Source organism: Lithobates pipiens, unplaced genomic scaffold (assembly GCF_037356315.1).
Source record: "Lithobates pipiens isolate NorthernLeopardFrog02 unplaced genomic scaffold, aLitPip1_a1.2 Scaffold_28, whole genome shotgun sequence".
Classification (NCBI taxonomy): domain Eukaryota; kingdom Metazoa; phylum Chordata; class Amphibia; order Anura; family Ranidae; genus Lithobates; species Lithobates pipiens.
The window spans coordinates 226,175,439-226,199,906 of NW_027507789.1; the positions used below are offsets into that span (position 1 = coordinate 226,175,439).

Consider the following 24,468-nt stretch of genomic DNA (forward strand, 5'->3'; position numbering starts at 1 on the left):
CCGGGACGACGTCAATAGACGTAGTCCCGGAAAAGTAGATCCGCGCTAATGCCGTCATTTGGCAATAGCGCGGATCTCAAGTGGTTAAACTGACTGACCATGCTCCACATAGCGTCCTGTCCCTACACTGACATAAGACAGAATGTAAAATGGCCGCCAGATCAGGTCTATTTAAAAGTTAGGGGGAATGTCCAAGTGTCCATGTGCTGAAATGTCTCAATTGGCTGTCCTGTACCCCATGATGGATGTGTCATCATGGGTCAAAGTTCTTCACAATGTAAACGCATATGTCCGCGAACAGCGCCAGAAGTCCGCTGGTTTGGCGAATCGCGAACGAGCAAAATTTGCCGCGAACCGCAAGGCCATCCCTGCTCATAACCTGTGTAATTCATATGTGTTCGGGTTTAAAGGGATGAGGTGGCAACTCTAGTTCTAACTCTCCCCCAATATGATTTGGATGGCTACCTTCTTTCATCTTAGAGATTCGCTTCATGTTGTCACTAGCACAGGAAGTGAGGAAAAACCTCCTACCTTGAGGCCACAAAGAACCAACAGAATCTGACAGAAGTTGGTGAACGGAGCTCAGCTGTTTATGAAGCCTGTAGAGTAAAGGTCCACCTAGGTCAGGGATCTGCAATTAGCACACCTCTAGCTGTTGCAAAACTACAAGTCCCATCATGCCTCTGCCTCTGGGTGTCATGCTTGTGGCTGTCAGAGTCTTGCTATGCCTCATGGGACTTGTAGTTCTGCAACAGCTGGAGGTCCGCTAATTGCATATCCCTGATCCTAGGTGATCTTTTTTACGTTGGTGAGAATCACAACCACAAATTGTTTCTCCTTCCAGATCAGAGCTCGTTCCCAGCTGTGTATTTCCGGCCTTTTCCCGTCCGCGTACTGGTTTGGACAAGCCCTGGTGGACGTCGCCCTCTATTGGCTCCTCCTTTTTCTGATGGTCGCCATCCTGTTTGCGTTCAGCTATTCCATCCATCTGTCATTCTTGGAAGCGGTGCAGCTTGTGAGTATCATCATTTCAGCTTTCCACAGCCATGCATTTAGCTGAACCTCCGAAATTTCAATCATTTAAAGCCCAACCTTGACTTTTCATTTTAAATCCGCTCAACACTTTCCAGGTGCATCAAAACAAAAGGTGAGCCAAGTCTTACAGTTGGTTTTCTTTAGAAATCAGCCACATCCCGCGTAGAGAATTCTGTCCCTTCCAAGCAGCTTCAGAGAAGGGCCCATGCTCTCTGCGTGGTGGAAGCAGTGGTCTCTCTATAGAGGTCCAACATGTCCCCTGCTGCGTTATAGCCAGAGCTCTCCAATCAGTAAGAAGTATGAGCTTCTCTGATTGAACAGCTATAGGTCTGCTACAGCAGGGGGTGTGTGTTGGTCCTCTCTAAGGAGACCTTACCAACCCACATTGTTCAGTCTTGGTCCATCATTGTCACCAAGCTGGGGAGGAAGATGGTCCAAAGCCATGATGTCATCACTGGGTCTCAGTGCTTGTCTCAGCCCAGGCAGGTCATGGCTTGTGGGAGGAGCTGGCTGGCAGGGGGCTGTACATAGCTAGCTGAAAACATCAGAGCACCTTCCCACAGTACTCCCCTCAAGCGCCCTTCATCTTGATGCCAACAGTGGGCTGGCTCTTGGGAGGAGGAGTTATGCAAATATCAGAACACCTTCTTGAGCGCAGATGTCAATCTGGAGGAGTGGGCAGTGCCGGGGAGAAGGTCATCCAGCGCCCAGGGCAAAGATGCCAAAACTGCGCCCCCTTTCCCTTAGGGTTAGGGTCAGGGTGCCCCCTACCCCTGCAATAAACCATTGCGCCAGGGGCAGCCGCCCCTCCTGCCCACCCCTTGTCCCGGCCCTGGGAGTGGACGTACCTACGCAGACTGCATTTGCATGCAGATCACCCTACGTATTGCCCACATGCAGGGCCGCTGATAAGGCAGTACAGCCAGCCCTCCTGTACTGGATCCGGGCCCCATCAGTTCAAGAGGGGGGCCCAGTCACCTGCTGAGCAGGAGGGCCGGCTATAAGGTCTTATTTCAGACCAATCCTCTTCTACTTTTCCCTGCAACGCTGCCAGATTCTCCATCTGGGTGCAATACAGGAGAGTGTTTCTAGCACATGCACCCCTTCCATTTGCTGTCCGGACCCCCCTTGTGTGCCCCTTTCTCCCCCAGTGCTGCTGACTATCCTCCTCTCCTGCCGAAAGCTGCTGAGGAGCACACAGGGGGGTGTTTCAGGAGGGAGAGCAGGGGAAGGGACCAGTCAATATATAAATTTATTGCCCCCTTCTTTTCCCGAATGAACACAGTGAGCGATCGGTACCAATCATCACTGAAGCATTGTAAACTGAATAGTAAACAGGGCGCTTCCTATTCATTCAACTGAGGTTGCAAAGAAGGGGACTGATAAAATCTACAGTGCCTTGAAAAAGTATTCACACCCCTTGAAATTTCCCACATTTTGTCATGTTACAACCAAAAATGTAAATGTATTTTATTGGGATTTTATGTGATGGACCAACACAAAGTGGCACATCATTGTGAAGTGGAAGGAAAATGATAAATTATACAAATAAATATGTGAAAAGTGTGGGGGGGAGGGCATTTGTATGGCGCCCCCCAGAGTCAATAATTTGTAGAACCGCCTTTCTCTGCAATTACAGCTGCAAGTCTTTTTGGGGGTGTCTCTACCAGCTTTGCCCATCTAGAGAGGACATTTCTGTCCATTCTTCTTCTTTGTAAAATATCTCAAGCTCTGTCAGATTGGATGGAGAGCGTCTGTGATCAGCAATTTTCAAGTCTGGCCACAGATTCTCAATGGGATTTAGGTCTGGACTGTGACTGGGCCATTCTAACACATGAATATGCTTTGATGTAAACCATTCCATTGTAGCTCTGGCTGGATGTTTCGGGTCGTTGTCCTGCTGGAAGGTGAACCTCCTCGCCCATAAGTGGAGTGGAGAGCACCACTAATAGTTGTCCTGTGGACAGATTCTCCCCCCTGAGCTGTGGATCTCTGCAGCTCCTCCAGAGTTATCATGGACCTCTTGGTTCTTCTCTGATGAATGCTCTCCTTACCCGGCCCGGTCAGTTTAGGTGGACGGTCATGTCTTGGTAGGTTTGCGGTTGTGCCCATACTCTTTCCATTTTCTGATGATGGATTGAACAGAGCTCCGTGAGATGGTCAAAGCTGGGGAGATTTTATTATAACCGAACCCTGCTTTATACTTCTCCACAACTTTATCCCTGACCTGTCTGGTGTGTTCCTTGGCCTTCATGATGCTGTTTGTTCACTAAGGTTCTCTAACAAACCTCTGAGGGCATCACAGAACAGATGTATCTATACTGAGATTAAATTGCACACAGGTGGACTCTATTTGCTAATAAGGGGTTTTCTGAAGGCAATTGGTTCCACTAGATTTTAGTTAGGGGTATCAGAGTAAAGGGGGTGCCATACAAATGCCCCCCACACTTTTCACAAATTTATTTTGTAAAAAAATGTTAGAAACAATTTCTCGTTTTCCTTCCACTTCACAATTAGGTGCCACTTTGTGTTGGTCTATCACATAAAATCCCAATAAAATATATTTTCATTTTTGGGTGTAACATGACAAAATGTGGAAACTTTCAAGGGGTATGAATACTTTTTCAAAGCACTGTATGCCTTCAGTTTGGTGAGGAGGGGGGTGGTTGGGGGGCTGTCACGTAGGCTGTATGGGGCCCCATAGTTTCTAACAACAGCCCCGCCCACATGTGATTCTAAGCCTCCATGATTGAGAGAGTTTAAATCAAATAAATGAAAGGGGTGGGCCAGGGCGTCCTTCAGGGTTTCAGTCCTGAATAGTAGGCAATCTTTCTTCAGCCAGGAACCGAGGACGGCTCTATCTGAGAAGCTCAGTGTGCAGTAGTATCAGAGGAAGCCATTTCAGTCCAGGAGAGGAATCGGTACACCTGTAGAAGACTGAAGGGGAAGCTGGAGGTCAGATTTTGGGTGGCCCCAGATTACAATAACTTCATGATAATTCTACATTTGGCCTGTCTGTGGATTATGATTATGTTCGTTACGTTTTTGATTTGCAGATTGTGGAAATCTTGGGTTACGGCATGGCCACGGTCCTCTATGTTTACTCAATCACATTGAGTTTCCACGTCTTTGGGAAGAGGAAGATTCATCATGACCGATGGTCCTTCTTCTTTATCTTGGTAAGTAGGTCTCCAGAGGGCCACTTTGGCTTTTTCATGTCTAAGAAGGGCTACACATCGGAGATCATGCCCTGTGAGCCACATTCTAAGCCATAGATTTGTTGCGCCATTTTATTCGGGTCTGCAGACCTCAAGAAAACCTCTTCTGGTGGTGGAGCTCTTGGAGGTTCCAAATAAATATGGGGCAGCTTTCTACTAACCATTGGAGCCCCAACTGGGTACTAAGAGGAGTCGAAGGATGAGAGAACCAAACCTTACAGCTCAATTCAGATGTCCTGTGAGCCACATTCTAAGCCATAGATTTGTTGCGCCATTTTCTTTGGGGTTGCAGACCTCAAGAAAAACTCTCCTGGTGGTGGAGCTCTTGGAGGTTCCAAATAAATATGGGGCAGCTTTCTACTAACCAATGGAGCCCCAACTGGGTACCAAGAGGAGTCGAAGGATGAGAGAACCAAACCTTACAGCTCAATTCAGATACCCTGTGAGCCACATTCTAAGCTCAAGAAAAACTCTCCGGGTGGTGGAGCTCTTGGAGGTTCCAAATAAATATGGGGCAGCTTTCTACTAACCAATGGAGCCCCAACTGGGTACCAGGAGGAGTCGAAGGATGAGAGAACCCAACCTTACAGCTCAATTCAGATGCCCTGTGAGCCACATTCTAAGCCATAGATTTGTTGCGCCATTTTCTTTGGGGCTGCAGACCTCAAGAAAACTCTCCTGGTGGTGGAGCTGTTGGAGATTCCAAATAAATATGTGGCAGCTTTCTACTAACCAATGGAGCCCCAACTGGGTACCAAGAGGAGTCGAAGGATGAGAGAACTAAACCTTACAGCTATATTCAGATGCCCTGTGAGCCACATTCTAAGCTCAGGAAAAACTCTCCGGGTGGTGGAGCTCTTGGAGGTTCCAAATAAATATGGGGCAGCTTTCTACTAACCAATGGAGCCCCAACTGGGTACCAAGAGGAGTCGAAGGATGAGAGAACCAAACCTTAGAATGTGGCTCACAGGGCATCTGAATTGAGCTCTAAGGTTTGGTTCTCTCATCCTTTGACTCCTCTTGGTACCCAGTTGGGGCTCCATTGGTTAGTAGAAAGCTGCCACATATTTATTTGGAACCTCCAAGAGCTCCACCACCAGGAGAGTTTTTCTTGAGGTCTGCAACCCCAAAGAAAATGGCGCAACAAATCTATGGCTTAGAATTGGCTTAGAATGTGGCTCACAGGGCATCTGAATTGAGCTCTAAGCCAATTCTAAGCCATAGATTTGTTGCGCCATTTTATTTGGGTCTGCAGACCTCAAGAAAAACTCTCCTGGTGGTGGAGCTCTTGGAGGTTCCAAATAAATATGGGGCAGCTTTCTACTAACCATTGGAGCCCCAACTGGGTACCAAGAGGAGTCGAAGGATGAGAGAACCAAACCTTAGAGCTCAATTCAGATTCCCTGTGAGCCACATTCTAAGCCATAGATTTGTTGCGCCATTTTATTTGGGTCTGCAGACCTTAAGAAAAACTCTCCTGGTGGTGGAGCTCTTGGAGGTTCCAAATAAATATGCGGCAGCTTTCTACTAACCATTGGAGCCCCAACTGGGTACTAAGAGGAGTCGAAGGATGAGAGAACCAAACCTTAGAATGTGGCTCACAGGGCATCTGAATTGAGCTCTAAGGTTTGGTTCTCTCTTCCTTCGACTCCTCTTGGTACCCAGTTGGGGCTCCATTGGTTAGTAGAAAGCTGCCACATATTTATGTGGAACCTCCAAGAGCTCCACCACCCGGAGAGTTTTTCTTGAGGTCTGCAGACCCAAATAAAATAGCACAACAAATCTATGGCTTAGAATTGGCTTAGAATGTGGCTCACAGGGCATCTGAATTGAGCTCTAAGCCAATTCTAAGCCATAGATTTGTTGCGCCATTTTATTTGGGTCTGCAGACCTCAAGAAAAACGCTCCGGGTGGAGGAGGTCTTGGAGGTTCCACATAAATATGTGGAAGCTTTCTACTAACCAATGGAGCCCCAACTGGGTACTAAGAGGAGTCGAAGGATGAGAGAACCAAATCTTAGAGCTAAATTCAGATGCCCTGTGAGCCACATTCTAAGCCATAGATTTGTTGCACCATTTTATTTGGGTCTGCAGACCTCAAGAAAAACTCTCCGGGTGGTGGAGCTCTTGGAGGTTCCACATAAATATGTGGCAGCTTTCTACTAACCAATGGAGCCCCAACTGGGTACTAAGAGGAGTCAAAGGATGAGAGAACCAAACCTTAGAGCTCAATCCAGATATGAATGTTGTGTAGATGTCTATGACATCCAACACGTTATGGGCTAGGCACAAAGCCTCCTTCATCCTGGAATGCATTTTGTAAAGGGAAGATGTATGGGTGAATGTTGGAGTTCATTTCTTCGTTAGCTGTAGTTAGAAGCTCAGGTAAAGCGGAGCCATCATCATCTGGTCTTCCAGGTTCATCCTCTTTGGCCATCTTGATTGACCGGCCCGGGATGATGTAGCTGTTGAGCACGGTTGTTAATTTGTCTCCTACCAAGGCTTGCTGAGGATGTACAGGGAATCTTGCAGACACCCGTTCAGGAACAACGTTGTCAGCAGGCAGAAGTGGAGCCTTTACTGGGGAAGAGGCATACAGGGGGCTCATTCACATGGGCAGCTGGGGGGGGGGGTGCGGTAAAAGCAGGCAGTTTCACCACCCCCCAACCATTTGCCTAAATTAAACAATGCAAGGGAACAAAAGGAAGCGCCACCTAAGTGCAATAAATTTAGTTTGGTAATGCACATCTTTGTGCTGGTGGCACGTGGCGCAGTCCGGTCTGGTCCCTAGTCCATCCTATTGCACAGGAAGGCAGTGATGGGAGACAAGGTGTTCAGTCCTTTTCCTGCGCCCTCCAGGAAGTCTTCTAAGTCTGACACAGGTGGAACGCAGGTGATGACCTCACAGGAAGAGGAACCAAAGGAAGCAACAGGGGGAGAGGGGAGTCTGGAAAGAACAAACAGGCTAGGCGCTTGGAGTCTACAGCTCCTTCTACAGGCCACTGAAGCCTGTAGAAGGAGCAGTAGACTGCGAGCGTGTAGCCTGAGCTCACGTCGGACATTATCTGCCACATAGATAGGGATACATGTATCTTTACGCTCACATTTTTACTTTTCCTGTAAATTAAACAATGCACCTGCTTAGGGCTGTCCAAGTGAATGGGGCCACACGTCCAGAGCACAGCAGCCGCCTTGCCGCAGTAGATCGTAGACATTGGGCAAGCTGCTAAGCGGTTATACGAGAAGAGTACCAATCCACTGCAAAAAAAGTGAAATGTGCAAGTAAATACAATTAAAAAAAAAGACAAATTCATGAAGAAACTCATTTGCGGTGGATGCCTGAATGTTCCGGGCCCATGATGACATCAATGGTGACGAAACGCATTGGACCAAGCTAACAATCTGACCTTTTTTTTTTTCCCTTTTACAATGTAGTACTACTAATATATTTTGTCCTTTTATCTCTAGGCCAAAAGCTAAAGGAAATAAAAATACATTTGAAAACTAAAGTATTGGTGGTAAAATGTGATATTTGTAGGTTGATCACATGTTGCTTTTTCAATTTTATTGTGGCCGCCATTCTGGCGCCGGGTCACCTCTCACCTGGATTTCTGGTCTCTTGCAGTCCTCCCTCATCCCGCTAATATACATCGAATTTCAAGTTTCCCTTATTTGGGCACAATTATTATATTTCATCTATTTGATCTTGGTGCCGCCCAGCAACCTGATGGTGTTTTTGTTCGATCTGGTGAGTGTTGATTTGTAGCATTTTATATCACAAATTAATAAAGTAAAACATGTTGCACTGCGGATATGCCGGCAAAAAGACAAAAAAAAAGTGAAATGTGTTCTTTACATGTAGAACTTAAAGAATATGCCAATCCAACTATTCTTATTCCTGATATGTGGCTGCTGTACCATGTACTTGTATGCAAAAGTCTTCTGTTCTCTTTGTATTGCTTCCTTTTGTGTGAAATCCCTGGTGATCCTGCCGGTCTCTTTGCTTTCCTATTAAAAACTGACTAGACCAGGGCTGGACTGGGATAGAAATTTGGCCCTGGACTTCATCCAGACCGGGCCACTTACATTTTGAGTGTCCCATGAGCAGCCCCCTTACATCAGAGTGTCCCATGAGCACCCCCTTACATCAGAGTGTCCTATCAGCACCCCCTTACATCAGAGTGTCCCATCACCAGCCCCCTTACATCAGAGGGTCCCATCAGCACCCCCTTACATCAGAGTGTCCCATCACCAGCCCCCTTACATCAGAGGGTCCCATCAGCACCCCCTTACATCAGAGTGTCCCATCACCAGCCCCCTTACAACAGAGTGTCCCATCAGCAGCCCCCTTTACATCAGAGTGTCCCATCAGCAGCCCCCTTTCATCAGAGTGTCCCATCAGCAGCCCCCTTTCATCAGAGTGTCCCATCAGCAGCCCCCTTACATCAGAGTGTCCCATCAGCAGCCCCCTTTACATCAGAGTGTCCCATCAGCAGCCCCCTTACATCAGAGTGGCCCACTGAGCCATCGGCGAACCGGGAAACTCCCGGTAGTCCCGATGGCCAGTACATGCCTGGACTAGACCAGGCATGAGACCACAGTGTGGTCAGTTCTCTAGCTATACTGAGAACTCAGCCCGCTCTCCTCCAATGATCATACTTGTCCTGACATACACCCACACATACACACAGCTATTCACTGGGGAGACCAGTGTAGTGCTGTTTCTGCTTCCCTAGTTCTCTGAGCAACTTATGCAGCTGAGATCAGAGAGTATGTGATCACTTATAAAAGAACAGGAAAAAAGTTATTTACAATATTTTTTTTATATATTATATATATATATATATATATATATATATATATATATATATACACATATACAGTATCTCACACCTCACCTTGCGCTCCTCCACCTTCCATTTGAGGATGCCCCACAGATGCTCAATAGGGTTTAGGTCTGGAGACATGCTTGGCCAGTCCATCACCTTTACCCTCAACTTCTTTAGCAAGGCAGTGGTGGTCTTGGAGGTGTGTTTGGGGTCAGGGCCGTCTTTAAAGCAGGGCAAAAGGGGCAGCTGCCCTGGGCCCTACATTGTTGTGGGGCCCAAAGAAGCTGCCTCATACTTGCCAACTATCCTGTTTTTAAATCCCTTGTCCCTTGAAGTGTTAGTCCTGTGCTGTGTCCTGATATCTCAGTGTGAAGTGCTGCTACTAATGCTGCCCAGCTCTGCCCTATTGTTGTGTACAGATGACTCACCTGCAGACCCTGTGTTTACATGTCTACAATAACCGGCATTCATATGTAAATATTGGCTGCATGTATATGTAAATAGCAGTGTCCGGGAGCATTGATATGTAAATAAAGGTTTCATTCTTATGCATATCATGTCCCCCTGAGGTCATATTCACCATCACCTATACTGAATGCTGCCCACTGGGGAGGGCGCATGCTTGAAAGTCATGCCTACAACTGTGGTCATTAAGCCTACCATCCGCCTGTTCTGCCGCAAATTGGTGGTGGGGGGGTAGTGTGGAGAAGGAATTACAGTTTGGGGTGCACAGGTGGGCAAGGAGGGGATGTATGGAGGTAAGGAAGGTGGGTGCAAAGATGAGCAGAGGACGCAGGTAGAATTAAAGGGGGGGGGGGTTGGAGTGGAGAGGATGGGAGAGGTGTGAGGGTGCAGAGACACTGCTGTGTATTTGCTAAAGGGCAGCACGTTTCTGTGGTGTCAGGAAAGCAATTTTGCATGTGTTCCCAACAAATGTGAATGTAGGCTAAATGTCTCAGTTACATTGGCGGTCAGTGTAAATCTTCTCATTACATTGGGGCTTGGTGTAGAATCCTTTCATTCACACTAGTGGCTTACAGTCAGTGTAAATCCCTCCTTACACTGGTGATTACTATGAATGCTTTTATTACATTAGTGGTCAATGTAAACCCCTATTACATTGGTGGTCAGTGTAAATCCCTCCTAACATTGGTGGTTACTGTGAATGCTTCTATTACATTAGTGGTCAGTGTAAACTCCTATTACATTGGTGTCCAGTGTTGAAACTCCTCTTTATATTGGTAGTCAGTAAAAAAAAAACAGCATTGCCATTGCTCATACCTTCCCCTCCCCTCAGCACTGCCACTGATCTCTGGAGTTCTAGGATCCCTTGGATTTTTCTGTCTATTGATGGGTCTTTTCACAGCCCCAGTCCATGGTGTGCAGGCAGTGAGGAGATGGTGTGCTGTAACCTCTAGCAACCAATCAGTGAGCAGTATTACTCTACAATAATCTCTAGCAACCAATCAACAAGCGGAAATCATGTGTTGTAACCTCTAGCATCTAATCAGTGAGCCATATGTGTGCTGTAACCTCTAGCAACCAGCCAGTAAGCGGTAATGATATACTGTAACCTCTGAAAACCAATCGCAATTGCTCCCTGATCTGATGCAGTAAACTGATTTTGAGTTTAGTTGCTATTTATTGTAAGTCTCAGAGCAGGTAGAGAACAAAATTGCATGGGGGGGGGGGGGCAATAAATTTTTGCCCAGGGTTCAATCAATATTAAAGACGGCCCTGGATACTGTGTGTATGTATATATAACACAAACGTTTTCCCTATAATTTATATTTTAAACTGAAGATGAGAGTTTACATATACTTTAACCCACAGTGGGACACCCAGCACAGCATGGTACTTAACCAGGGCATGGTTCAATACATAACCCTCAGCACTGCACACTAATTAACCCCCAGCACTGTACCATAATTAACCCCCAGCATTGTACAATAATGAACCCCAGCATTGTACAATAATCAACCCCCAGCATGTCACAGTAATGAACCCCCAGCATGTCACAGTAATGAACCCCCAGCATGTCACAGTAATGAACCCCCAGCATGTCACAGTAATGAACCCCCAGCACAACACAATAATAAATCATGAGCACAGCGCAGTAAATAACCTCCAGCAATACACATTGAAGAATGTGTAAACTCTACATATGATATTCGTCATATGTGGCTGCTGTACCATGCAGTTGTATGCAAAAGTTTCCTGTTCTCTTTGTATAGCTTTCTTTGTGTGAAATCCCTGGTGTTCCTGCCAGCCCCCTCTGCTTTCCTAATAAAAACTGACCAAACTAGGCATGAGAGCACAGCACGGTCAATTCTCTAGCTGTGCCTGGGAACTCAGCCTGCTCTGCTGGTGCATTTATATAAAAATTTGCATAGCTGTTCATCCCGTCGACACATCATGTAAATTTGCTCTGTGCGAATGGGGCAAAATCGAATGTTTCCATGCTACTGTATATTCTCTGCATAGCGATTTTATGAATAGGGAAAATGTTGCATTCTGGCCACTAGATGGCAATAAGTAACATTCTTATTTCCAAAAAATGTCAGTGCCATCTAGTGGCCATACAATATTATGGCCACCATATATGGCAATGAGGAACATACTTATTTCTTATGATAGTCGGCGCCATCTAGTGGCCATACTGCATTATGATCACTAGCTGGCATTGACTACAGTAGGAAATAAGCATGCGTCTCAATGCCACCTAACGGTATTCCCGCATTCGCCCATTCAAATTGCAGAGAATCTAGCCTGGAAACACTTGATTTACACAAAATGAATTTCCATAAAGTTTCGATGGACGAGCAACTATGAAACAAAACTTTGTTCTTTAGTTTTAGATGGAATAGGGGATGCTTAGAACCCATTGGGGGGGATTTCCCTTCACTTGGAGCCATAACAAGATTGATTGGAATTGTCTCCAAAATGAGGGAATTTCCCATCTACGGGACGGGTGTCCCCATTAGAAGATTTCCCTCTGGATCTGTTGTGGTGACAACTCAAAATGTTGATAGTTTCCCCATAAAAAAAAGTTTTATCTAGAGATACACTTTAATCATGGATTCTGATTGGTGGGTTTGATCCTTTGGTGGACTTTAGTAAAGCGATTGGATTGGAAATCTCTGTATAATACAATGATGTGATCTTCTCTTCCTAGGTTCGGTTTCATGACTCGTATTACACTGATATACCAAGTGTGTACGGCCTCCTGGTGATTGTAAGTAAAGGAGCACTCCGATCAAAGTAATAAACACCTTGTGAAGTGTACAGAGAGCAGAGGGACTCGGGGTTCAGGGTTCTATTCAGGAGGTGCCAGGACAAGGTCATCCAGTGCCCAGGGCGAAAATGGCAAACTGCACACCATTGGTGTCAGTGAACACAATAATAACCCCCAACGATACTTTCAGTTTCTGCAATAATAGCCCCCAACATTGGTGTCTGCAACGTCAATAATAACCCCCAGCATTGGTGTCATTTCCTGCAACTATAACTCCCTGTACTGGTGACAACATCCGCAGTAATAACCCCCAAGCATCAGTATCAGTAAAAGTAACCCCAGCATTGGTGTCAATGAAGACAATAATAACCCCCAGCACTGGTGCCAGTTTCTGCAAAAATAACCCCCTAACACTGGTGTCACTAGCAGCAATAATAACCCCCAATATTGGTATCAGTGCAGCAATAATAAAACTTACACTGGTGCCAGTTTCCGGAATAATAACCCCAGCACTGGTGCCAGTTTTATGGAATTATAACCCCCAGCGTTGGTATCAGTTTCCGCAAAAATAACCCCCAGCATTGGTGTCAGTAAATGCAATAAAAAAAAAACAACATTGGTATGTTTCCACAAAAATAGCTCCCAGCATTGGTGTCAGTAAATGCAATAATAACCTCCAACATAGGTGTCAGTAACAGCAATAGTGCCCGTTTTTACAATAACCCCCAGCATTGGTGTCAGTTTCTGTGACATTAACACCAGCATTGGTGCCAGTTTCTGCAATAATAACCCCCAGCATCGGTGTCAGTTTCTGCAATAACAACCCCCAGCATTGGTGCCAGTTTTTGCAATAACCCCTAGCATTGGTGTCAGTTTCTGCAATAATAACCCCCAGCATTGGTGCCAGTTTTTGCAATAACCCCCAGCATTGGTGTCAGTTTCTGTGACATTAACACCAGCATTGGTGCCAGTTTCTGCAATAATAAACCCCAGCATCGGTGTCAGTTTCCGCAATAACAACTCCCAGCATAGGTGCCAGTTTTTGCAATAACCCCCAGCATCGGTGTCATTTTCCGCAATAACAACCCCCAGCATTGGTGCCAGTTTTTGCAATAACAACCCCCAGCATTGGTGCCAGTTTTTGCAATAACAACCCCCAGCATTGGTGCCAGTTTCTGCAATAATAACCCCCAGCATTGGTGCCAGTTTTTGCAATAATAACCCCCAGCATTGGCGTCAGTTTCAGCAATAATAACCCCCAGCATTGGTGCCAGTTTTTGCAATAACCCCCAGCATTGGCACCAGTTTCTGCAATAATAACCCCCAGCATTGGTGCCAGTTTTTGCAATAATAACCCCCAGCATTGGTGTCAGTTTCAGCAGTAACAACCCCCAGCATTGGTGCCAGTTTTTGCAATAACCCCCAGCATTGGTGCCAGTTTTTGCAATAATAACCCCCAGCATTGGCGTCAGTTTCAGCAATAATAACCCCCAGCATTGGTGCCAGTTTTTGCAATAATAACCCCCAGCATTGGCGTCAGTTTCAGCAATAATAACCCCCAGCATTGGTGCCAGTTTTTGCAATAACCCCCAGCATTGGTGTCAGTTTCTGCAATTATAACCCCCAGCATTGGTGTCAGTTTACCCAATAATAACCCCTCCAGTTTATGTGGTCAGTGGTGTTATCCTTTGCAGAGTGCAGATCCCCCTCGATTGATGGCCTCTTAACTTTCCTACAGTTATGGTCTAGGGCAGTGCTATCTAAAACATCCCTTCCCCATGGGTGGTCAGTGACAGTGTTAACCCCTCCATGGTGCATTAGTGGTCAGTGGCCATGTTTATTAACTCTTTCATAATGCAGCATATGGCAGCAATGCAGCACAAATGGGTTAATGTTTAACGCTGCGTCTGACCACTAGTGCATTAATAACCAATAGCAGTTCATTCACCCTTTTGTGCTACATTACTGGCCAATGGCAGTGCTAGTTAATGAACCCCTTTACCCCCCCCCCGTCACAAAGCTAATGACTGCAGACATGTTTATCCTCCTGCCTGCAGTGCCAGACTTACTTCATTCCGCTTGTCATCGTCCCCCATCCAACTGCACCTGGGGCACATGACCCTTCGCACTCCCCCCCCCCCCCCCCCCACCCATTGTCTGGGCCCTGTGTTCAGGCATTACTTTAGAGTTCAGTCCACTCTCACCCCTTTCTGTTGATAATGTAGGAACCATTGCTGGAGGTGCAGAAGAGGAATTCACAGCTGTGTCACAGTTACATATCAGTTAGCAGTGATGTGGCATCCATAGATTGGCCAGCCATGGAACTTTGTCTTTTATTGATTGGCCCAAGCTGCCTTTACTCTGCAGTGGGGACACGCATTCTAGGGTGACAATGCCACTTCCCTCTAATACACTCTGAAGAACTTCAAGGACGTGTCCCCCTAAGTTCAGCTCCACCCCCCACGCCTCCTTTCCCGTCACAACTCTGCCAGCACTGTTACCAGCAATTGACAGCTGTCAAAATGACAGCCAGGAATTTTTACCTATTACATAGCAAGAGTGGCTGTCAGAATGTTGTGTAAAATGACCCTTGTAGGTAGTCTGCAAATGTCATTGAGTAATATAATGTAACAACGTCTTGTTACATTGTAGTTACTACTTTTGTTACTTATATGTACTTATATATTCATTCATATGTAGTCCAAACGTTTGAATTATGATCTGCATATGATATATGTTGAAGAAACCTTACCTAAAGTTAAACTAAATTATTCTTTTAATCAAATATATTCCAGTTTAACCCTTTATTAACCCTTAGTAATTTTTAATATACTCCTTCCTCCCCTTCTCCCCTTAGCTGTTTTATTTTTTATTTTATTTTTTTAATCCGATTCTTTTTTAAATCATTTTTATTTTTTAATCCGATTCTTTTTAAAAAAAAATTTTTTTTAATCCGATTCTTTTTTTAAAGAATTTTTTTTTTAATCCGATTCTTTTTTAAATCATTTTTATTTTTTAATCCAATTCTTTTTTAAATCATTTTTTTTTTAATCCGATTCTTTTTTAAATCATTTTTTTTAAATCCGATTCTTTTTTAAATCATTTTTTTTTAATCCGATTCTTTTTTAAATCTTTTTTTTTTAATCCAATTCTTTTTTAAATCATTTTTTTTAAATCCGATTCTTTTTTAAATCATTTTTTTTTAATCCGATTCTTTTTTAAATCTTTTTTTTTTTTAATCCGATTCTTTTTTAAATCATTTTTATTTTTTAATCCGATTCTTTTTTAAATCATTTTTATTTTTTAATCCGATTCTTTTTTAAATCTTTTTTTTTAATCCGATTCTTTTTTTAAATAATTTTTTTTTTTAATCCGATTCTTTTTTTAATCCGATTCTTTTTTAAATCATTTTTTTTAATCCGATTCTTTTTTAAATCATTTTTTTTTTAATCCGATTCTTTTTTAAATCATTTTTTTTTTAATCCGATAATTTTTTAAATCTTTTTTTTTTTTTTACCAATTATATTAAATCATTTATTTATTTATTTTTCCAGTTGCTTTGTCATGCATTGGTACCAGAAACAGATTTTTACTGTCACTCTAAACAGGTCAAATTATAAATTACAATTTGTACTTTTTATTTACAATAAATTTTTTTTTTTTTACTAACACTTGTCAAAATAGCAAAAAAAAAAAAAATGTTTTATTGTGTATAGATTACATAGAAATTAAATTTTTTAATATTTTTTTTATTTATTAAAAATTTTGCAAGACAATATTACCAAAAAAGAGAGAGCCATTTTGTACAAGACGCACATAGAGGGCCAAAACACCTAGCATCGTCCCTTGTATGAATTGTGAGAATTTCGGCCTCTCCACCTCGCCCGGTTTCTGACTCTCTCTGCCTCCTCTTCAGCCGTACGCACAAATCATCGCACTCTGGGGCCTCCTGTGGTTTCTGGAACGGCGGATTGGAACCAGAAGTTTAAAACAAGATCCGGTGTTCAGGTGGGTCGGTGATCAATGTACATCACAATGGCAATCATTTATATAGATTTGATTGTGGATGTGGTCACCTAGTTGAACATAAAAAAAAAAAAAAAAAAAAAAGCTAAAGGCACAACAAACAATCCAAAAGTGGGCGCTGATCTCACTGTGGACTCACCTTTTGGCTTTGAATAAGGCAGACATTTGCCCCCCCCCCCCCATGCCAGGACTGGTAATACAGGTTGGGCTGGTGGCACTAAGGCAGTGATGGTGAACCTCGGCACCCCAGATGTTTTGGAACTACATTTCCCATCAGTGGCGTAACTAGAACCTTCAGGGCCCCGATGCAAGAAACCATGAAGGGCCCCCCTGAACCCCAGCCAGGGCCCTTCCCTCCGAGTCCGGCGGTGGAACTCCAGGGCGTGGCCACAGGTATGACCTTTGTGAGCCCTGTAGTTCCACCACTGGTATCATTAGTTTTTATTTTTTATTATTTTATTTTTATTTTTAGGTACCCCACTGGGGGACTGTCCCTAGGCAGGATGGGGTCCCTGTCCCCAGAAGAGATGAGGTCCTTTTCTCCAGGTCAAATTAAGTTACTGCCCCCAGGTGAGAAGGGGCCCCTGTCCCCAGGGGGAGATGGAGGGGGGTATGTAATAGTGTGTGGGGGATGGGGTCCTCTCACTCACCATGACAAAGCTGCAGGCCGCGCACTCATCCATGTTGGCCTGGGCTCCATCCAGTGTGCTGGACGGGTGATCAGCATATCTCCCAGAAATACCTTTCATCATCTGTGTATGACGGGGGAGGGGGGGGCTGGCAGACAAGCCTGCAGTGTCCTCCGGGGAGCCGGCTCTCATAGAGCTGCACTGCATCTGTGTGCTTAAAGTTTGTTTACCCGCGAGAAGTATGCAGTGCAGTGTGGGCCGGACTCGGGGGGGGGGACTCTGGCTGGGGAGAACAGACATCGGACTGAGCGGCAATGCATGGAGCAGGAGAGGGGTACTCTGAGGAGCCGGCCAAGGACACAGGTCATGCGGGGAATGCACAACTAAAGAGCAGCCAGTGCGATAGTCGAGCATGGAGCTCTGCTAGTCACCCTCCCCCTCCAGCCACCCGTGTGTATGGTGCACTGGTACCCCTAGCTGCCTATGCTGCTGCCGGCCATATGTAGAGGGGGCTGCATGGGCCCCCTGCATCACAGGGCCCAGTTGCGGTCGCGACTGCTGCACCCCCTATAGTTACGCCCCTGTTTCCCATGATGCTTCACTACACTGCAGAGTGCCAGAGCATCATGGGAAATGTAGTTCCAAAACATCTGGGGTGCCAAAGTTCACCATCACTGCCCTAAGGGGAGATGATTCACCATTCAGACATCGGGACACATGCTGAGCATTGGAGATGAACAAACTCCTAAAAGATTTGATGAATTGCGGTTCAGCCAAACTTTTTAATAAATCACGCATCTCCAAAATTTGTAGATTCCAAAACCAAAGTCCTTTAGACGTTGAAGGTAATCTGAGCCATGCTAAATAAATAAATTGGGCTGAATGGTTTGTGAAGCTGACCTGGTCGCAGTCAAGCTAAGGGTTGACATAGCAGAAGCAGACGTAAGGTGGGAGCAGCATTTGGCCCTTTTTTCCCACGATGCCTTTTGGGAATTCACATCCCAATTCAGATTTGACTCTGGACCTCCAAATTCATAAAACATGATATGAATCTAAGTCCATCCAAATTTCAGGATCACCTCTGCTGGGCATTATATAGCTACCTTCTCCCCGTACAAATCTGGGCTTGCAGCTCCTGGCAGAGGAAGGTCTTTCCATTTATGGGGCCGAATATTGTAAAATTAGAAATGGCCTCACAATTTTATAATGAGAATTAATGAGATCAAGTATAAGACTAAAGATATGGCGGAAGTATTTAGAGAATGCTACGAGCAATTATATTGGGTCAGAAAAAAAGGAGACAGAACAACAAGAGAACATCAGAAAGGGAAAAATCAAAGAATATATAATAAACGCAGGGCCGTCTTTAAGGCAGGGCAAAAGGGGCAGCTGCCCTGGGCCCTGTCATGGTTGTGGGGCCCAAAACAGCTGCCTCATACTTGCCAACTATCCAGGTTTAAATTCCCTTATCCCTTGAAGTTTTATTCCTGTGCTGTGTCCTAATATCTGTGTGAAGTGCTGCTACTAATGCTGCCCAGCTCTGCCCTATTGTTGTGTGCAAGTGACTCACCTGCAGACCCTGTGTTTACATATAAATAACCAGCATTCATACGTAAATAGCGGCAACAATACTAAGTAAATAGCTGCGTCTGGCGGCATTGATATGTAAATAAAGGCGGCATTCCTATGTATATCATGCTCCCCTGCTGTAAGGAGGTGATGTGCTGTAACCTCTAGCAACTAATCAATGAGCCGTAATGTGTGCTGTAACCTCTAGCAACCAGTCAGTAAGCAGTAATGATATGCTGTAACTGCTGGCAACCAATTGCAATTGCTGCCTGATCTGATACAGAAAAATGATTTTAGGTCTAGCTGCTATTTATTGTATGTCTCAGAGAAGGTGGAGAGGGAAATTGCATGGGGGGGGGGGGGGGGGGGCCCAAGAAAAATTTTGCCCAGGGCCCAATCAATATTAAAGACGGCCCTGAATAAACGCCAAGGTCCCTACAGTATCACAGGAAATAGTACAGGAATTGGAGTCCCCTATAACAGCATCCGAAGTAAACCAAGCAATAAAAGAAACAACAGGAGGGAAAAGCCCGGGCCCGGACGGTTACATAATAGAATACTATAAGAAATTCGGGGAAATTTTGTCACCAAGGTTATGTGCATATTTTAATGGCCTAGGTATAAAACATGGTTTGGGTAAGGAAGCCTCTCTAGCAATTATTTCCACAATATTGAAAGAAGGGAGTGAGGGTATGATATGTTCAAACTATAGACCAATCTCATTGTTAAATACCGACATAAAACTATTTGCAAAAATATTAGCTACTAGAATGAAAAAATTAGTCCCGAACTTGGTCCACCCAGACCAAGTGGGGTTTGTGGGGGGGCCGAGAGGGAAGGGATAATGGAGTGAGGACACTATTGCTTCTCCAGAAAGCCCAAGAGAGCAGAATCCCCAGTCTGCTTCTGTCAATAGAGGCAGAAAAAGCTTTCGACCGAGTAGACTGGGGATTCATGTTGGGCACGTTGAAAGAAATGGGATTTGGTACCCGAAGTGTCCAATGGCAGTGGTAAGGGAAGAAAAAAAAATTAAAAATATAGCCTTACAATGTGCACCCTCATCCCAATTGTATATGAACTAGATGTTTGAGACCTCTGGTCTCCAGGCAGAGGTGCCAAGAAAATGTGAGCGAGGGGGACTATCACGGTGCACATGAGTTAAATAAATCACATAGAGAGAAAACCAATTTTACATAAAAAATTATAATACAATTTATTTCAATAAAAAACATTACAAGATCCAACATATCGAAAATTCATGGGGAAGGTGAGGTATTTCGACTAGTTTCGCTTCTTAGCTTCTTCAGGAATTACCTACATCTAAAAATACATTAATTACTTGGTGTTCTCTCTATGTGATTTATTTAACTCATGTGCACCGTGATAGTCCCCCTCGCTCACATTTTCTTGACACCTCTGCCTGGAGACCAGAGGTCTCAAACATCTAGTTCATATGGGGCTGAATGCTGATGATCACAATGGAAGCCAATATAAAAAAAGGAAACGGGGGAGAGGTGACTAGCCTCAGCGGGACTTTTAACGGTATCAAACATTACATGTATTAAAGAAAATCACATAGCAATCAAAAAGAGTTTTTTTTTTTTACATTTTCATAGAAATTTATTATACAAAAAAATAACACATTTTGCTAAAACAGCACTAAGAATACAGATATACATCCATACAATACATAGAGATCTAGAAGAATCATTTGTGAACTCAGTCAATGTAGTATGATGCTCGACATGTTTCACTCATAAACGAGTTTCTTCAGGAGCTTTGAATATCATTGACAAGAATAATACTGCATGGATAAACACAAAGAAAATAATTAAATAGTGCATGTTCCATTATTTACAATAAGCTTTAGAGAAAAAAGCAAACAAATATGTTCACAAATGATTCTTCTAGATCTCTATGTATTGTATGGATGTACACTACCGTTCAAAAGTTTGGGGTCACCCAAACAATTTTGTGTTTTCCATGAAAAGTCACACTTATTCACCACCATACGTTGTGAAATGAATAGAAAATAGAGTCAAGACATTGACAAGGTTAGAAATAATGATTTGTATTTGAAATAACATTGTTTTTACATCAAACTTTGCTTTCGTCAAAGAATCCTCCTTTTGCAGCAATTACAGCATTGCACACCTTTGGCATTCTAGCTGTTAATTTATTGAGGTAAGCTGGAGAAATTGCACCCCACGCTTCTAGAAGCAGCTCCCACAAGTTGGATTGGTTGGATGGGCACTTCTGGCGTACCATACGGTCAAGCTGCTCCCACAACAGCTCAATGGGGTTCAGATCTGGTGACTGTGCTGGCCACTCCATTACCGATAGAATACCAGCTGCCTGCTTCTGCTGTAAATAGTTCTTGCACAATTTGGAGGTGTGTTTAGGGTCATTGTCCTTATTGGCCAGTCTCAGATATGGCTTTTTCTTTGCCACTCTGCCCTGAAGCCCAAAATCCCGCAGCCGCCTCTTCACTGTAGATGTTGACACTGGTGTTTTGCGGGTACTATTTAATGAAGATGCCAGTTGGGGGACCTGTGAGGCGCCTGTTTCTCAAACAAGAGACTCTAATGTGCTTATCTTCTTGCTTAGTTGTGCAACGCGGCCTCCCACTTCTTTTTCTACTCTGGTTAGAGCCTGTTTGTGCTGTCCTCTGAAGGGAGTAGTACACACCGTTGTAGGAAATCTTCAATTTCTTTGCAATTTCTCGCATGGAATAGCCTTCATTTCTAAGAACAAGAATAGACTGTCGAGTTTCAGATGAAAGTTCTCTTTTTCTGGCCATTTTGAGCGTTTAATTGACCCCACAAATGTGATGCTCCAGAAACTCAATCTGCTCACAGGAAGGTCAGTTTTGTAGCTTCTGGAAGAAGCTAGACTGTTTTTAGATGTGTGAACATGATTGCACAAGGGTTTGCTAATCATCAATTAGCCTTCTGAGCCAATGAGCAAACACATTGTACCATTAGAACACTGGAGTGATAGTTGCTGGAAATGGGCCTCTATACACCTATGTAGATATTTCACCAAAAACTAGACATTTGCAGTTAGAATAGTCATTTACCACATTAGCAATGTATAGAGTATATTTGTTTAAAGTTAGGACTAGTTTAAAGTTAGCTTCATTGAAAAGTACAGTGCTTTTCCTTCAAAAATAAGGACATTTCAATGTGACCCCAAACTTTTGAACGGTAGTGTATATCTGTATTCTTAGTGCTGTTTTAGCAAAATTTGTTATTTTTTTTGTATAATAAATTTCTATGAAATTAAAAAAAAACTCTTTTTGATTGCTATGTGATTTTCTTTAATACATGTAATGTTTGATACCGTTAAAAGTCCCGCTGAGGCTAGTCACCTCTCCCCCTGTTTCCTTTTTTTATATTAAATACTTGGGATGTGGTATCATTTTGTTTGGTTGGCTTCACTTCATCCTTTAAATAATGGAAGCCAATGCTTGAAGATGTGAACGTGTGTCACAGCAACCCACATATCCTCAGGAACACCCGCCTCTCACTGTGGCACCATGGCCCACCTTGCATGGTATAAACATTATTTAGTATCACGTACCTGGTGGAGACTGGCATGTGATAGAGGCCTTCCTTGCTCCTCCCGCCTAAACTCCTGAAGGTGGGAACAGAAAGTGTAAAGGCAAGGAGTGACACGAGTGTCGGGTAGCTGGCTGGTGATGTCCCCTCTGAAGGTGGGTAGAGCTGGCAGTCACGGCAGCTGGGCACCAGAGCGTGGACAGGAGCAAAACCAGAAGAAGAGCAGCGGTCAGCAACAACCGGGCCGCAGGGTACCGAATCAGCAGGCAAAAGCAAGTCTAGAGGGCAGGCCAAGGTCGGGTAACAGCCGGGCAATGTGGTACCAAGTCAGCAGGCAGATCAAGTCCAATAAACAGGCCGAAGTCAGGATACCAGGTAACAGAGTAAAGGAGCAAGCAGAGGGGAAGTCCAAAGGCGAGCCGGGTCATACACAAACAAACAGGAGCAACGGATCAGGACTTGGTGGGTCAGGAAGGAGCTGAAGATCATCCAGCAATTGTTTGCAGTGACAGAGCAGCTTAAATAGGCCACTGGGCGCCAAGTACTAATTGTTAAGCGCATGCATGCGCACATGCACACATGTTCGCACACCAATGTGTGCACGTGCACATATCCGTGCGCGATGAACGGGCATTATGTTGGTCCTTTGCTTATGAATATTAGCACGTGTGCAATGTGTACAAGCATGAGCAGGTATCCGCACTGGCCTTTTAGTGGTGGAGGTCCGGTTTACCTTATATTTAGTCTACAGAAATCCAACCCCACGATTAAAAGGGCCATTATGTTGCATTTTCCCTCCAGGCTAATGGGAACCAGTCCTTTGCTGGATGAAGACGTTGGTCTGGGCTCCACGTGTTGAGTATTCTCTATGTCGTAGTACTTCTGTAGACTCTTGTACTCTTTGTACTCCACCGCTTGTTAAAGATAACCATCCAGATGTAAACTATATTTTACCAACTCGTGGTAACATTGTAATTGATGTCCTCTACCCAGCACGTGCTTTTGTCTATTTCTGATACAATTCTTGTATATTTTGTATATACTTCATATACCGATTACAATATAATATTATTAGGTAGTTTAAAGCGGGAGTCCGCGTTTTTTTTTTTTTAAAAGCCAGCAGCTACAAATACAGCAGCTGCTGACTTTTAAAATAAGGACACTCACCCGACCAGCGCGGCCGCGATGTCGGCACCCGAAGCCGATCTCTCGATCGTCACTCGGGTGCTGCCGCCGCCATCTTGGGTATGAGAATCAGGAAGTGGAGCCTTTCGGCTTCATTTCCCGGTTCCCTACTGCACATGCGCGAATCGCGCTGCGCAATAAGGATGGACCCCGCTGTCTCTGGGATCCGTGTGTTTCCCAGCAGGCAGCGGGGGACTTTCGGAAAGGGGCGTAGATCTACGCCCCTTTCCGCAGAGAGCTATCCCGGAAGTGGGTGCAGTTACCTGGATTATCCGGGTAACTACACCCCCATCCCCCCTGAAAGGTTCCGATAGTGGCGCCGGAGGGGGGGAGGATTCCAATGAGCGGAAGGTCCACTTTAGGGTGGACCTCCGCTTTAATGTGTTTATTGTCATTTCTACAGTCAGGTCCATAAATATTGGAACATCGATACAATTCTAATCTTTTTGGCTCTATACACCACCACAATGGATTTGAAATGAAACAAACAAGATGTGCTTTAACTGCAGACTTTCAGCTTTAATTTGAGGGTATTTACATCCAAATCAGGTGAACGGTGCAGGAATTATAACAGTTTGTATATGTGCCTCCCATTTTTAAAGGTACCAAAAGTAATGGGACAATTGGCTGCTCAGCTGTTCCACGGCCAGGTGTGTGTTATTCCCTCATTATCCCATTTACAAGGAGCAGATAAAAGGCCCAGAGTTCATTTCAAGTGTGCTTTTTGCATTTGGAATCTGTTGCTGTCAACTCTCAATATGAGATCCAAAGAGCTGTCACTATCAGTGAAGCCATCATTAGGCTGAAAAAACAAAACAAACCCATCAGAGAGATAGCAAAAACATTAGGTGTGGTGAAATCAACTGTTTGGAACATCCTTAAAAAGAAAGAACGCATCGGTGAGCTCAGCAACACCAAAAGACCCGGAAGACCACGAACTGTGGTGGATGACCGAAGAATTCTTTCCCTGGTGAAGAAAACACTCTTCACAAGAGTTGGCCGGATCAAGAACACCCTCCAGGAGGTAGGTGTATGTGTGTCAAAGTCAACAATCAAGAGAAGACTTCACCAGAGTGAATACAGAGGGTTCACCACAAGATGTAAACCATTGGTGAGTCTCAAAAAACAAGAAGGCCAGATTGGAGTTTCCCAAACAACATCTAAAAAAGCCTTCACAGTTCTG

The 24,468-nt window shown here is 44.4% G+C and overlaps 1 protein-coding gene across 5 annotated transcripts in view; it reads left to right on the forward strand.

Moving 5' to 3' along the window:
• The window catches only part of LOC143936205 (ABC-type organic anion transporter ABCA8-like), a 394,203-nt gene that overhangs the window by 84,037 nt on the left and 285,698 nt on the right, over window positions 1–24,468 (forward strand). For all 5 annotated transcript variants that reach the window (XR_013263631.1, XM_077460613.1, XM_077460614.1 and 2 more), the window contains exons 24-28: window positions 845–1,015; window positions 4,092–4,214; window positions 7,878–8,000; window positions 12,257–12,316; window positions 16,233–16,324. Coding sequence is in view for 4 of the 5 variants with exons in the window: in XM_077460613.1 (XP_077316739.1) it covers window positions 845–1,015; window positions 4,092–4,214; window positions 7,878–8,000; window positions 12,257–12,316; window positions 16,233–16,324 (569 nt within the window). In the remaining variant the exon portion in view is untranslated. The remainder of the gene's footprint in view (window positions 1–844; window positions 1,016–4,091; window positions 4,215–7,877; window positions 8,001–12,256; window positions 12,317–16,232; window positions 16,325–24,468) is intronic.